We start from the raw sequence: 16,715 nt of genomic DNA on the forward strand, positions 1-16,715 counted from the left end.
GTTCAGCACAGAACAGCCCTGCGTTCCCAGAATATTTCATTCCCAGAACACTTTCCCCCTATTTTGAATACAGTGAATACACAAGTCCTTGACACTGGCTCAGTTCTCAAACATCCTTTTTTTCACAGGGAAAAATGATTGCTAATCAATGACTCCATCCATTATTCCCACTTTCAGAAGGAAGTGACAAATCTAGGATTGAATTGTATTTAAATATAGCAGAATTTTAAAGATGTGCATTTTCTAAACCTGATTTCCATCACCATTATTCTATCGAGTCTTTGAGGGTTTAAAAAACTTCATTTTCCCTCGGAATCTAACAGCAAAATCTTAGATTAAAATATATGATGAAATCTGTAGTACAAAATCCTCACCTTCAATGCAATTTGAAGTTTTCAGAAATTTATAGTAATTTGTTTTCCAAACAGTCAGTCTTTTATATACAACATTTTCTAGAATACATGTATTTGGATTGCTTCTCACAGAACTATTTTCTGCAATTTTATATGCATTTAAAATTGATCATACAGAAATTAAAAAAAACTTATTTACAAAGGGTATTAATGAGAGGTGCCTACCTGTTAATTTGATATGTCCTGCTTCATCAAGCAAAATGCTGAAAATTAAAATTCACATTCACCAAAACACATAAAGAGCAATGTTTACATAAAACATTTAAAATTTAAGTTAAAAATTATTATACCAAATTCTGTTATTACTTTAACAAACAAATATTATTCCATTTAAAACACAGATACGTGTTTTACATTTTGCATTTGTTTACGAAGTCTTAACAGAAAAAGTTTTAATTCTTTACAGTGCAAAAGGCAAAGCAACAAGCAAAATACACATAATAGTGGTAAAATACATTTTACTTTACTTTTCTGGCTTCAGGTCCCTGTACACAATTCCCAAGCTGTGAAGGTGATCCAAAGCAAGGGCCAGTTCTGCGAGGTAGAATTTCACATCTTCCTCTGTAAACATAACCTAATAAGAACTGTATAGATTTACCTTCTGATCTTGTCTTCAGTTTTTAAAACTGCAATCTAAAAAAATATAGTCCTGGCTGCCTAAATTTCAAACTTAGTTTTAAAAGTCCCTTGGTGAACTCGTAATTCATGAGTTCAGCCAAGAGAAATGATTTGATATTATCTGTTAATTATAAAGTACACAAAGAACTACCTGCAATACTTAAATAAAACCATCAGCATTACTGCAGAGCATTAATTAACTTTTAGATAATAAATTAATTGTTATATTTGATGTAATTGACACCCAGCACTCCTCCCACAATCCCAGACAGTTTTCTACTGCATCATAAAATTTAATATACAGCTGCTGTATTGGGTGAGTGTAAATCCACATAAATAAGATTTAGGGGAAAAAAGCAAAGACACTTAGGAAAAAAGTATGCAGAATAAAACAATGGTGGCAATGACAATGACAGTTTGGGAGTTGAAGAACTACTCTGCTCTTAAGAAAAAAAAAAATAAAATTCAAGAACCCTGGTGAGACACTGAAATATTGATGTTACTTCTAAAGCAGAGATGCTCTTCTGTCCTGAGCACTCCACAGGTTGCTTCTAATTTAATATACAAAAACTGTGCCTGCTTTGGGTCTTGTCATGTTCTACAAATTACTGCAGGAGCTTGGAATCTTTAAATGCTGGACTGAATTTGGACTTTAAGGGAGCTATTCCCTGTTTTGCTGAATCCAGCAGGAATGGGGAGTGCAGCCACCCAGCATGGCTGAAATCTGCTCTGTACTCTGACCTGCTCAGGTGTGATCTGTTCTCCAGGCACACAATATTCCCAGATTTCCATAATGACAGGGGCTGGCCTGGGCTGAACAATGAAGCTGTTACATGCACACAGTGCCACCTTCACACCTTTAAAGAGCAATGCTCGTGCTGGGTTTCATCTCTTTCAAAGAGTAAAGACAAACCTTGGACTTCATTACTCCTTGGATTTCATTACTCCTTGGAGCAGCCAAAATGCAAATCTCAGAATATAATGATGCTAAATGCAGATCTCAGAATATAATGGTGCTAAATGCAAATCTACCATCTCCCCATAATGACATCTAAAGCTGTTCTCTGGGTCAAGTTAAACATGATGCAAGTCAGCTTCATTCAATATTACCAATAAAAACTTCATTACACACTCATCTCCCTGCCACAGCTGCAACTCTCAAACCCACATTAGAATTTAAAGACCAACAAAAGTCTTTTAATAACTTCATACTAAACCAAATTAATTTTAAAAAATCCTTGTGTGCAAAGTATGGAATGCCACAGGGAACTTATCCTCATGTGCATTGTCCATAGGCTGTGTTTGACCATGGACTTTTGAAACTACCTCACATTCCCACCAGAAAATAAAAACCTGGTGGGTTTTTTTGGTATCTATATACATAAAATCCAGGGTAAAAGGTAACTGAAGTGTTCCAAAAACAGGTGGAGTCTCAGCAGTAAGAAAACTTCAGAATTACAACTTCTTGATTCCCACAGGGAGCACATCCCTCTTCCAACCCTGCTGGAGCTCTCAGGGACAGCCTTGCAGCCCTGATTTCAGCAGAGGGGATTTGGATTTTCAGTTCCATAGGGGATAATCCCAGCTGGGACAGCTGAACAGCTCCTCCTGCTACTCCAGAATTCCCTCTGCAATCAGACATTCCATATCAAAGCAGAGCCTGTCCTCTCTCCCACTCCTGCTCCTATAACCCAGGACAAGTCAGTCACTAAGTTTTTAACAACCATTTTAGCTTCCAGATTAATTAATCTTGAGCTCAATTCTTAGACATAATCACCGTGTTACTGAGCTAAGCTTTTCACAAAAATGCCTTTAAATTGTTTCTCTTTTGCCTGTTCCTAAAATAAAACCTTTCTTTTTATGAGAAGTGTAAAGGGAAAAAACTCTCTCCTGGCCTTACATACTGGGAATAAACAACCTCCACCATGCCCTGAAAAAAATCAGATAACACAGTTTTGTCATTTAAGAAAGTGGCTTTTCCTGTGCTTTGGCAATATAAATGGATTTACAGTGGTGAAAACACTGAAAAACCTCTTTTGCTGTGAAGCTGTTGAGAAACTGCCATTAAAAATTTAGGTCTTTATAAAAGGTTTGCCAAAAGAAAATAAAAGTCTTCTAAATGTGTTCATAACACTTAAGGTAACATGTAATAAATATTTGATGGCAAATGTTTTTTAAAAAAAAAACTAACAACAGGCTGTAGCTGTATCCCATTCCCTCCTCTGGAGCTTTCCCTCCAGGAAACAAAAATAGAAATGAAAAATTCAAGGTCCAGTTGTGTGCCAGGGTTGGATGGAGGGGAGTGGGCTCAAATCATTCTGTGTTCCCACTCTGTGGGATTGAGTTTGAGCATTTGGATTGCAGCACGAGGCAATTTTACAGTGCAGCAGAAAGCTCTCAGGGCTGCAGCATTCCAGGAGCACCTAAGCTGACTAAGAGCATGAGAACTACACATCCCCTTCCTTCAGTGCTAAATATTCATTTACTTCAGTTGTGTTTCCAAGCAACAAAACATTTTTAGACAAAAGAACTGTACTTTGCAGATGCCAAATTAAAACTTGGGCTACTCATCAATACACACTTGGGTTTCTTAAGGATAGAACAGAATCTAGAATATGCAAGGAAAGCCCAAAAGTTATTAAAAACTTCACTGTGATAAGAAAAATGGGGGAAAACAGGTTTAGAAGCCAATTCTGTACCAAGAAAACCCAACCCCTGTCTAAGAGTGAGTGCAGATAAAATTGTAGGTACTTACCTCTTTGGATAATCGTGTGAATACATCTCCTCCCCTGAGAAAATCCAATATTAAATAGAGCTTCCCTTCAGTCTGAAAGGCTTTAAAAAAGTAAATAAAAATCAATAGTTGTATGACAAAGCTACAAAAGAGATCTGAATGCTTTTTACAACTAGGAAATTTCAGTCACAGGCAATACTTTTGTTGTGGAACTGAAATAATTCAGCAGCAGGTGAGGTAATTTATTGAATGATTCCTCACTTCTTCACAGAAGAAAATCAGACAGGATTAAAATAATATTCTTTTATTTCTCCTTTGTCAAACAGAGAAACAGCAAGAACATCAATTACTGTGGTTTGGCTGAAATCAATGAAAAGTACAAAATCTCTGCAGAACTTGAAAATAAAGATTTGGAAAGTTCTTATAAGAGGGCTCAACCTAAAACTTTTATATAGATATTTTTTTTCCCCAAGTTGCTAGAACTTAACCCTCCAGAAGTGAGAGAGAACATGAGCAGCTGTGCCCTGAAGCAAGGGCAGGAAGGGCAGGCAGAGAAGGGAGCTGTACCAACCATAGTGCAGTTTGACGATGAACGGGTGATTCACTTCCACCAGGATGTCCCGCTCCATCTTGGTACGGACTCTGTCCCGAACTGAGGGCACACAGCAAAAACAGCAGCACTCAAACCAATGCATGTACAGCACAGACTCAGCACAAAGGCTCTGCTGCCTAAATAGTTTGATTTGTTTTTAAATGTTCAAGTCTCCCACAAATCTCCTTTCAGACAGTGAAACTGTTTTTTCTCGCCTGCCCCAACTTTCTTCTTTGCTTCATCCTATCTCCAGCACATCCCCATAATGCTTTCAAGAAAAAAAATCCTGTCTACATTCCCAACTTCAACTTCTGAATTATCTCTCTGTGCTGAATATTAAATATTTTTAAGATTACTTTTTCCCCTTTAACAGTAACACAGTGGACTCACACCCGTTCAAGTGTCTCCTGGAAGCCAAAACACTGAATTAAATTGTTCTGGCTCCTGGAACAAGGGAATGACTTAATTTTAACCACAGCAGAGTTCTGACTTAACAAAAGACAAAAGGAAAACTGTTTATGAAATTAACTTGTTTTCATATAATGAAAAGTCTAAACAGAATTAAATAATCCAATTTTAAACTTTGAAAGAGCATTTCTGACCACATAATTAAAGTTACCTGGCCAGATTTAAAATAATACTTAAACATGAACTTACAAGTTAGTCTAAAAAAAACCTCCTGTCAGAGAAGAGTTATGAACTCACTGACAAATATTTAAGATTACAAAATGCTTTTAAATACAGGTGCACTAAACCCCGTGGTCCAAAGTGCCAGTTGAAAGACAAACCTACCTTTTAAAGAAGCTTTTTTCAACACTTTCATTGCATAAAGCTGCCCAGCATCAGGCCCAATTATCTTCCTCACGAGGAAGACCTGGCAACACAAAGCCCATTTTGAAATCACTGCAAGCTTGGTAATCAAACCCAAACTCTCACAAAGCATTTGCAAATCTCCCATTAATGGCAGGCAGCTCCCAGTGCTCTGTGCTGAGCACACACCTTTAAAGAAGGGCAAAAATGGATTCCTTGATCACATCAGATCTGCAAAGCACCAAGCTCTCTGAAGCCTGACACTGGCCATAAAATTTGGATTCTTTCCAGATTTATCAAAGAAATTCTTACAGAAAGATGTTTCTTTCTATCCCTTTCTTGGAGAATGACAATTCTGCCTGGTCTGCCACCTCCCAAGAGGTTTTTAAGGTTTAAGACCCGAGTCTCAATATGAAACATTCATTTTTATTAATGAATTCTGTACAAGTGGTGAGATGAAAGCAAGGAAACCTCACCATTTAAGATCAAAGCACCCTTTCCCTCTGGAATAGCAACTCCAACAGGTTTTTCTACTTTTTTCTCTCCAGAAGAGTTTTAAAGATAGATGGGATATAACTTGACACTGAGAAAAGCATATTAGATAAAATATTGCAGTACAAAGACATGGAGCTACACTAATTTTAAACCACCAGATCTTCCAATTTACAAAATGGTTTGATTTGTGCTCCTACTTCTAAATTGCTGTTCTTGTAATAGCAATTACTAGTTATGAGTGATTTGGTTTTGCTGTAAAATACAACATACAAGTCACAAGAGAAAGCCGAGAGCTCTCCAAAATTACCCCTCTGATCTCATCTTATGCAGACTTTCATTTGCAATTAATTTATTTACATCTAGAAATTATATATATTTTTTCAATCATCTTGTCAAACGTTTCATTCTAGAATCAGAAATTCAAGCACTGTCATGACTGAGTTGTACAAGGTTGGGAAAGGAGTTGTTCTCATTTTAAGCTCTGGTTAAAAGAAAAATGTCATGTTTCAAGGTTGTCTGGCCTTTTGTTTTAATAAGTTTTGCCCAATAACTGACCTACAACAGTGCTCTCCTATAGGCCAAGGTGACAGAAAATAGCAAAGGGAGTAACTTGAACACCAGTAACTAAGAAAACAGCTGTAGATGATCACAATTATAAAATATTAATAATTAGCACATAGGAATATTTTAGTCCTAATAACAAACAACTTGTGAGAACATAAGGAATATACAAGTTACAAATTCTAGTTAATAAAATAGCTGAAAACTACAGAAATAGTTTTAATTTATTATTTATTCAATTTGCAGGCAAATCCTCCATAACACCACATCTGCTTTAGAAGGCACATCATTCCTCAAAGAATGAAGAGAGAAATTCAGTAATTCAGGAGGTTTAACCCTTTATTTCTGTGGAAGAGTTAAATCCTGCACTGATGTCAAAACCAGGCTCCAGGAAACCACCCCTGTGTTTGCCAAGCCCAAAGGAAGAACCCTGGGAATAGAAACTGGGAAGAGAAAACACCATGAAGGCACCAGTCACTGCTCCTCCTTGTCTGCTGTCTGTTCTCAGTGGGAGAGCAGAGACAGAGAGCCCTGAGCTCAGGTGTGCAACAGGACCCTGCAGAGGCACTGCCAGGGCTCCAGAGCTCCAGAGCACATCAGGCCAAGCTGCTGGTTCCAAACAGGAGCTCTGCTCAGGCTGCCAGAACCTTGAGCTCTGGGAAGCCAAATCTGAGTCAGGGCTGCCTGTGCCAGCTGTGCTCAACCCTGAGGTAGCTTCAGACACCTCAGGAGTAATAAACACATGGAGCCTTTCAGGCTCTGACAGTGAGAAGTGTGTGAGGGAATTGGCACCCAGCATTACCTGGTAAAGAAATGTTTCTGAAACCTCAAAATATTAAGAAATATTTAAAGTCTGTTCTCTACACTACCACTTATGCACAGATTGCTTTCCTAGTGCACACTTCCTCCTCTCTCATTGCACTCTATGCAGAGGTTTGCTCCTGCCTAGACACACACACAGAATCAGCAGAAGAACAGGAAAATGGGAATAAACATAAAGCTCACTACTTCAGAGGTTGTAAAAGATGTAGTTTGAGTCTGGTTTTAAAAGATTAATTACCTTCCTAAGCTAGGATTAATATTTTAACTACTGTGTTTCAACACAGTGACAGAGATCAGATTTTCAACTTCATTTCTGCAAAGTGACACCCAGTGGCACATTACAAAAGGAAAATATTGTAACAAAAACCCTGCCATATTTCTCCTCTGTGCCATTTGAATAATTAGTGTCTTTTAGCTGCAGATCACTTGATAAATACAGCAAACTAGAAAACCTGAAATATATTTCTCAGGTTATTTACATTAAGTTCCAAACTGGCACACTGAACTCTTCTGTAGCTACACAGATACAGATTTTGTGTCTTGAAAAAAGCCAAACCTTCCCAGCATGTCAAGTCCCATCACTAAAACACAAACCACAATTTCCTTCAGAAGTTCTGTCCATGGCACTGCAGCAAGGCTGGGAAAGGATTCAATTACTCAATACATTTTCAAATATTCCCAGCAACTCTGCTGACCACTATTTCCCTGGAATGTCTGGACAGGTCTATGGAACAAGTTTATCATCTTACCTTTCCAAATGATCCCTGTCCAAGAACCTTAAGTAGCTCAAATTGTGCTGGATCTGCTTTCTCACATCCTTCTTTCACATGATGTGTAATAGGAATTTCTTTCACACTTCCTTCATCCTGTGATTTCAAAGCAAACAAAATACAACAGTGAACAGGCCTGCTAAAAATGCATGTAAATACCTGATTTTATTTTGAGTTTTATTTTAGTAAAATATTTGAAATTCTAGTAAGATTTAGGAAAACTAAGAACTAAACTGCTCAAATGAAGTTTTCCCATCTGTCTTCTCTTAAATAGATGCATCTAAAATTTCTGAACTGAAAATTCTCAAAGAATGGTCATTTCCTCTCAACTACAGAAAAGCTGGATTATTTTACATGAAAGGAAGAAATGCACAGATTTTTAAACCAAGACTTCTGTGCTTCACCTCTGCTTAGCAGCTTTAGTTTTCCCAGTGATTACTCTTCTCATCTTTCCCCCTTCCTGAAATAAGTCTTAATGAAAGCCAAATTGAATTTCATCATTTGGGGTAATTATTGCTTTTCAGAGCAGCAAATAATAACTCTGGTCATCCATTTGTAGCTGGAGGAACAGGCAGCATTTGAAGACCATAAATAAGAGATGAGTCATCTTAAGGACTCTGAGAATTCTTGCATCCAAGAGAAGAAACAGCTCTGGGGTGCAGAGCTCCTGGGAAGATTATCCTGTGTGGGGACCTCCTTCAGACAGCTGAGGGTATAATTCTGAGCTAGGTGAGTGATTTAATGTTCTCATGTCCCTCTCATCTTCAGCAAAGCAGGGCACAGCAGCCCCAGTTGTGCAAAGACAAATGTTCCTGATGACAGCAAATCCCATGATGGATTGCAGCTTTTATGGTGTAAGAGAAGTTTCTGAAAGCCAAAACAACCAAGGTGTCAAAATAAGCACCCTTGAAATTAAAAACTGAGGCCCATAACAGCAACCTCAGCTTGCAGGGGAAAAGGAGCAGCACCCTCAGCCCTACCAAGAATATCAATAAAGTTCTTGTACACAACAAAATCACAAGTGAAAATCCCATCTGATTTGCAGTACTTCACTTTTGGGGGATCAAATGATTATCAGCTGCCTCCTACCCTCTCTTCAGGCCTTCATTTTGAAAGCTTCTCTTAGAGACCAGAAAAACACTCCACCAACCTCCTGTGAGTTACAGCCCCTCCAGGAGAGGCACAAACAGCACCAGGAAAGGAGCTGAGCACTGGATGAAACAGCTGGGTTTGGAAATAACATCATTCTATAGTCAGCTGAACTTACTGTGCATTAAAACTTCTAATTGGCTTTATCACAATTCATACAGAAGTACCTGGATGAAATTCTGGTTTTACACAGAAATTCAGGGTAAAAATGTGCTCACTGAATTTGTACATACTGCAGTAATTAAAGAAAAAAAAAGCAGCAATCATCACACTGCATTAATTGCTTCTGCCTTAATTGCTTTGCTTGTCCAGAGGGAGAAAGAAAGAGTTCAAACAAACATCTTGGTACATCCCCAAACTGTAGTCCAGCTGTTACTGCACTGGAGTCCTTTCTCCTCCCCTCTCTTATTTCATCCTCCTTCTGGGAAAGGCCTGTTTGTTCTGCCTGCTTCCCACACAAAGGTGGGTATTAACACCAGACACTGCTGGAAAACAAAGTTAATTCTATCATTCACAACCAAGCTACTTTATTTCCCTCTCTGGTCACAAACCCCATCACTGATGACACACTGCAAACATCCCAACCTCCCCTATTCCATTCCCCCTGGTGACTGTGCATTTATGCACTCAGAGGAATGATACACCTATCTTTTCATTTTCCTGCACTTTTTAAACACATGCCTAATTTAAGGCAGGTAAGAACAGCAGCATTTCCAAGTCATCTGATGACAGATGAAAGCAGCAAGTTGTCTAATTACACACCAAGTTGTACAACAGACTTAATGGCTGCTTCTTCCTAAGAAATATGTAAATACTCTATTTAGAAGCCTTTTTTCTTCACCATCCTAATTTGTATTCCTTAACACCGTGAAACTTTGCATGAGAAAAGCTCTTTAAGAGTTCAGCCTCTCCTGTGTTTATCACCCACCTCGAGCCATTAGCCTGTGACATCACACCTGGTTGCTGAGGAGACTGAGAGGATTTCTAAATGTGAACTCAGGAGAGAAATGTTTTCCATGCAAATAAAGACTAACTGGAGATGGATGAAATGAGGGGCGTTTTTTATAAAGTGTGTTATCTTCACAAAAGATGTTTATATTTCACTTACTTACCTATCACTGAGGTACTAAAAACTGGCATGACTGAGGTAATAAAGAGCCCTCTTCACCACCACCACGGAATGAGCACACAGAGCTGAGCAGCTCCCAGCCACTTTCATTTTCATTTCTACTTTGGCCTCCACGAACTGCAAATTTGGTTATCTCATTTTGTGTTCTGCTGCTTGAGCAGCAAATTCCTTTCCAAGCTGAGGCACCAGCTCCTACCCAGTGGCCTTGCCCAAGAGGGAACTCTTCCCTGCTCCCAGCAGGTTCACCAGGAGCCAGAGGGAACACTGGGATCAGTCATGGCTCTGTCACTGCTCCCTGGAATGTGGCACCAAGCATCGAGAGCTCAGCAGCCTCCTCCTCCTCCTCCAAGAGCAGTGGAAAACTCAGACAATCCACTGCTCCCCTCTCTGCTACAGGTGAGACACTGACACTTTACCTACCCACTCCACACCAGGAAATTTCCAGGCACCACCTGGGTCTATGCCCAAGACTTCATTCTCCAAGCTCTGCCTTATAAATGTTATTTTAACACAAAGTGGTTACAGCTGGTGACAAGATCTACTTATTCCAGAAGCCCAGAATTACTTGGGTTGGAGGGAACTCAAAACTCATTCAGTGCCACCCCCTGCCATAGACAGGGACACCTTCCCCTATCCCAGGCTGCTCCAAGCCTTGTCCAGCCTGGCCTTGGACACTTCCAGGGACTCTCTGGGCAGCAAATATCTTCATGACCCTGCTCAAAAATACAAGGATGAGTGTGTTGAGAAACACTGGCCAATATTTCCATGGGAAGTCAGGCATTTCACCTCACAGGATGAGCCTGAAGTTTAGTCCAAGGTTTAGCCAACACATAGAACATTCATCTTCAGCATCTCCTAAACAGGCACTGGACAAAACCCAGAGGGGCTTACCTGGGATATTTCTGCATAAAAGCAAAATTAACATACTGGAGTACATATTAATTCTGTTCTAAAAAAGCACAATTAAGTACCTTGGAGCTGAAGGTACAGCAGCTACACTAAAAACTACAAAGGCAGAACAAATGATTGCAGCAAGAGCAGCATTTAGCACTCTGTATGGAAGGCTCCAGGCTGGCCTGAGCATTTCTGAGGTTGAGGGATCAGCAAATGCTTCCCCCAGCACAGGGAATCTTTCCATGAAGCTCTGCCTCACACAGAAGATTTTCCCAAACAAGGCATTTACAGTCCCTACCCAGGTACTAATTTCCAAAGCCATCTTTGAGACTTAAGAGTCTCTTCAGAAGCTGTTTAAATAAAATGATGGGTTCAGAAGTTATTAAAGAGCAGGGAATGCATAAATTTTGCTTCAACAGGAGGCCAATGCTAATAAGTGGCTGAAGTGAGCAGGAATCAAACACTTACATGGTAGGAATATGGTTCACCTTCTTCCATTGGCTCATCTGCCATTTTAAGGCCATTTAGCTGGAGAGGGGAATGCAGGGAAAAAAAAAAGAAAAAAAAAAAGAAAAAACATCATTAAGACCCAGCAATTTCAAATTAATAAGAGCTCAAAATTTGCCCAATTTACATTTCAGAGCACACAAGTGAAAACTGGTGGTGGGGTTGCTCTAATTTAAAGCTGTAGTTTCAAACAAACACTACTACTCAGTAGTTATATTTAGCATCTCCCTTATGCATCATTTAGCATCTCCCTTTGTAAATGCCATCATTATTATTATTATGCCAGTGTTATTTAATTGGGATTAATTTAAAACCCCTTTAAAAGCTACAGATACCACCCCTACAGGATGACACTAATGCAGAATTCTTCAGTTATGCACAAAACTTATGTTGCAGATGCTTTTCAGAAACCTGGAGTCTTCTAATGAAAATTAATTTGCAGTTTAAAGAGAAAAGATACAAAAGTGATTCCAAGCCTTTTCAAAAATACCAAGTCCACAGCTGCAGAAAAAAAAAAAAAATCAAAACTTAGTTTAAGCACTCCCTAAGTCACAAATAATTCAGTGCTGAAACAACAAAAAAAAAACCAAACTCTAGAAATATGAAGAACATGCTCTGTTCAGACACGCAAAGCAATCATTAAAAACTGGAAATACCTGACAAAAATGGGTGAATGCCTTTATGGATTTTACTAGTAATAACTGCTAATTTATTTATATATTAATTGTTCATCATCTCTACCTTTATGTGGCACAGGTCTCACACTAAAATACGAACTAGAAATGACATAAGAAAACTCAAACTCTTTTTTCTGAAAACAGAAGTTGGACCAATTAAATTCTTAGGCTGGGTAATGCCTTTTTTTCTTGTACTTCTGAATTTTTCTAAAATCCCTGCCTAAGATACTGGAACATGGTCAGCATGGGAGTTGGTAAAACACAGGACTACAGAGAAATGTCCCACAGATTGCTCTGTTCAGGACCAAACCCAGATTCTGGGGGGACAGCTGGGGCTGCAGGGACAGGTTTGCACCATGGCTGTGACACCAGGCAAACCCCCAACCACCCCCACAGCTGCTACACACTCCTGGTTTTGAGGAGAGCTTTTAAGAGTTAATTCACAAATAAATGCTTTTGATGAAATTAAATCTCCAATTTTTGTAGCAAGATACTGGCACTTATTTTTGGATTATATCCTCACCGGGAAAAAAATGCCAAAAAAACCAGAAAAACAGATCAAGGAAATAGCATAACTTATTTTCACTCTGCAAGTTTCTATTTATCACAACTCAGTTTAATCAATGGTACCTCCAAGCCATGCCCATCATTCATCTCTCATGTGTTGCAACTCAACACCCAAAAATCACTCATGCATTGCCCTGAATCCAGAAACCAAAGCTACTCATTTACTGCATAACTTTTTTTGCATAAATATTTTTTTTCCAAATTAGACAGTGGGAGGGACAAGACACTCACTATGCTTGTTACTGTACAAATTAACTGAATAAATCCAGAAATGACACCAAAGTTCAGCCCACCTCTGACCTCCAACCTTTTTTCCATAAAATTTCTTTTCACAACACCAAAAGATTACATTCAAGTGTGAACCAATGTAAAGCCCACCAAAATTGTCCAAAAAGCTTATCTGGAACTAGAAATAAACTGGTTTCTCCTCCAAGTGCTCAGAAATGTAATAATATTGTTCCTTCATGGACTTTTATTTGAAGTGATTTTATTGTGCATTTCACCTTTTCTTTCTATAAATATGGGCAACATTTTCCAAGTTTTGTTACTTAAATTTAAGCTCTGGAACCAATGTTATCAGCTAGAAGAACTGCAGAAAACTACAGATATAAAAATGGGGCCGGAATGGGGTTTTGATCCCAAAAATCAATGGGTTATTTCATCTAGGTTGTTCCTGAGAACACCATTTAATGTACTTTCAACTTGCTGGCAAATCAAGTACACTAAGCTATTGGATTTTTATGACAGGTAATCATGCTAATTAACAATTTCCTATCATACACTTTTCCTCTTCACTGTTGCTCCTTGGTTTGTGTTTGTTTTTTCCTGTCCAGTCTCTCTGTACTGATACAGACTGGGACACCTGCCAATTTCTAGTCCAAAGAATTTGATGTTCAAGGGCACAAATCTGCTTTTATTGCTTGATACACACAACTACACTTTTGCCATATTTGTTTGTGAAGCCTGGTCACTGCCCATTAAAAAAAAACCAACAACCAAGGAACAAAAATCTGCAAACTTGTTGGAATAGAACCCAAAGTCTGGTACCTTGTGAAGTAATTCAGCTAAAAAAAGTCAATGACAAAAATCAAATCATTACTGTCTTGTACAGTCATTTAATTGGCCAAGTTTCAATAACCAGAAGCTGGCAAAAAAAGAAAAGTGACAGTTAATACTTATTTCCCACCTCTGTGGAAACCAGATACAAAATGCAGCTTCCACAGCCAAGTGAGGCTCCTTTTAGTGATTTAATCATGAATATTTCTGCACAAACATATATAGAACAGAACAATTTTAACCTCTAAGTCATTATTTGCTAAATATCTACAAATGCACAAATTTAATTTGTTATTGAGAATTAAAAAGCACAGCTTTATATAAAAAGAACAGGTGAAAGAAGCCAGTACTATGATTGTCAAGGAGATTCCTGCATCTTTCAATCATTTTGCTGCTCAGTGCTGCTGAATTCCTACAACTGAACATTTCAAATATTAACTCTCATGAAAACTCAAACGGAACTCAGACATTTAGGCAAACACTGACAACACTTTCCAAACACACATTCTGGAAATGACACAAAGTACCCCATGTTGTTGGTTAGTACAAAATAACAAAAGGAACTATGTAAATAGATGAGCTCAAAGTTTAGGTCAGAGCCACTCACTTCTGAGGGTCCCAACTCCCTCACATCTCTGGATTTAAACATGGTTGGGACCATCCCTGCTCCCTTGAGAATATCCAAAGGGCTTCTGTGGGCTGGGAAAAGGCTTAATGACTATTGCACATGTTCTCCCTCTGATCAGTACAGCAGAACAGAGGATTCCCACTATTACCAGAGATTTGAACCCCCCCACACCAAGGATGTTTTCACTGTTTACGTGGTAAATGCCTTAGGACTTGGTGGGTCTACAGGTTTTGGTTGAAAGAAGTCAGGCAAAAGGTCAGCAAAATTGCCTAATTGCAGGAAAAGCAGTGGAAGATGTGAAGCAGGTTCATCCTGCCCTGGTTTTATGTGTCTTGACTGAGGCATTCAAACAGAATTTTAAAAATTTTAGAAAAAAGCAGACCGGGAATTTTATCATCATGATATAATTAGAAGTAAAAAGCAGTATTCAGCACCACTCACCTAAAATCTTGGCTGGCCTCAGACAGGTAAAATTCTACCCAAGGATCACCAAGAGCTCCTGTATCTCCCCAGTTTCTTCTTCCCTGGGCTCCATTTGGGAAGTTTCTGTGGGGTTCCCAGAGCTGCACCTCAGCTCTCCCACATGCACAGGAAAAAGCAGTTTCCTTCCCCACACACAGAAGGAACACTTCAAATACTTATTTCAAAATATTTGAGTGGAAGCTGACATCAGAAATCCCAATTATATCAAAAAGACTTGGGAAAAAAATATCCTGGCAGGATGACCAAATTTGTTCCTCATTTATTCTTAATTACATCTATAGAGGGCTTGCATCATTAATTTAATTAGCAACACATTGGCCTACTGAGGATTTCCTGAGATAGGTCAGAGGAATTTGAGGGTTCTGGGCACATCCACACCTCACCTGCACAAACTCTGGGCCAGCCCCAGTCCCTCAATTCCCCCCACAAAGGGAAGAGGCCTCTAAACTACCCCAATTTAAAACACCTAAAACCCATAATCAATTACTAGGGAGAGCTACAAAGTTCTTTTCCTGTGGTAAATAAATCATACATTCAGGCAGGACACCAAACCTTCAGCAACATATAATTAGTGATTTTAAAAGAATATTTTGATCCTTCCCATTATCAGATCAAAGGAGAATTACGTGTGCCTCCAACAAGTCACAGCTCTGACAAGACACAAAGCTGACCCCAAGCACAGGGATCACTGAATTACCAAAGGACTTGAGATCTTTTCATTCCTGCCTGTGTACATGATTTTAACTGCAGAATCAAAGGGCATAAAGCAGCCAGCCTCCAATTCATGTTTAATGGCAGGTAATTCTGGAAAAGGATAACATTTAAACCTGAGGAAAGCAACTATTCCATTCCTAATGTAGTGAAGTACTACATAAATAGCAGAATTCTACCTGTGATGAGTAAACAAACCATACCATTCTCTGGATTTAGGGTTATTGTGAAGTGTCTCCAAAGGCATCCTGCAGGAAGCAAGGTGAGCTACCTGCAACACTCCTGGCTCCTGTCAGAGACTCAGAACACTGTAGCAGATTTCCAAAATTAATTTCAGAAGTGGGATACAAACCCACCATCATTATTACTGTGCTGCAGCACTTTTCAATGCATAAAGCCACTCATTGTTTTCCCTTTAAGAGCATTAATGTGCATACTTTTTTTTTTTTTAAGGCAACTTGTTCCCTAAGATCTTTACAGAATCTGTACATTGTTGAAATGGCTGAGGGCACTCATATTAGGGGCAGTGCTTTACTTCCTCTCCTGAACAGAACACCAGGCGATTGTGGAGATTCTGAGAGATGCACAAAACTAGGTAGAGCTGAGTCATCCACGTCACTGCCAGTAATTACTCACAAAGGAGTTATGCAACTCCTAACACTGACAAAATTCAGTGGCCTTTGACAGACCGGGCTCAGAACGTGCTCCAGAGGATGGACTGAAAACACTGGCCAAAATCAAAGATGTATTTATTTCAACTGGCAAAGGCAGCAGCTTATGCACAACAGCAGCAGAGCTCAGCTCAGAAAACGCCTTTTGGAGAGCAGCAACTTTCAGTGCAGCCCCGGTTTCCAGCAGAATACTTTGGTTTTCAGTCACTTTTTTGTTTCAGCCTTGTCTTGTTTGTCACAATCAGGCAATTAAGCAACCGGTTCCTGAAGTATTTATTGCAAAAATAAGTATTTGAGAAGGAGGTTGCATTTATGCAATTCACAATATTCTTGTCTTGCAAACAGCATGTGCTTACAGCAATTACACAGCTCGTTGTAAATGCAATCCTCCCAGTTCAAGGGGCAGAAAGTGCCCAAATTCCTCTATT

The 16,715-nt window shown here is 39.1% G+C and overlaps 1 protein-coding gene across 3 annotated transcripts in view; it reads right to left on the reverse strand.

The window, feature by feature from the left end:
• RPS6KA6 (ribosomal protein S6 kinase A6) overlaps nucleotides 1-16,715 on the reverse strand; it is a 36,474-nt gene that overhangs the window by 16,876 nt on the left and 2,883 nt on the right. For all 3 annotated transcript variants that reach the window (XM_033072246.2, XM_033072245.1, XM_033072247.2), the window contains exons 2-8: nucleotides 11,456-11,515; nucleotides 7,795-7,911; nucleotides 5,150-5,231; nucleotides 4,337-4,417; nucleotides 3,787-3,866; nucleotides 881-987; nucleotides 579-616 (exon numbers count right to left, since the gene is read on the reverse strand). In XM_033072246.2, the coding sequence (XP_032928137.1) occupies nucleotides 579-616; nucleotides 881-987; nucleotides 3,787-3,866; nucleotides 4,337-4,417; nucleotides 5,150-5,231; nucleotides 7,795-7,911; nucleotides 11,456-11,515 (565 nt within the window). The remainder of the gene's footprint in view (nucleotides 1-578; nucleotides 617-880; nucleotides 988-3,786; nucleotides 3,867-4,336; nucleotides 4,418-5,149; nucleotides 5,232-7,794; nucleotides 7,912-11,455; nucleotides 11,516-16,715) is intronic.

Source organism: Catharus ustulatus, chromosome 14 (assembly GCF_009819885.2).
Source record: "Catharus ustulatus isolate bCatUst1 chromosome 14, bCatUst1.pri.v2, whole genome shotgun sequence".
NCBI lineage: Eukaryota > Metazoa > Chordata > Aves > Passeriformes > Turdidae > Catharus > Catharus ustulatus.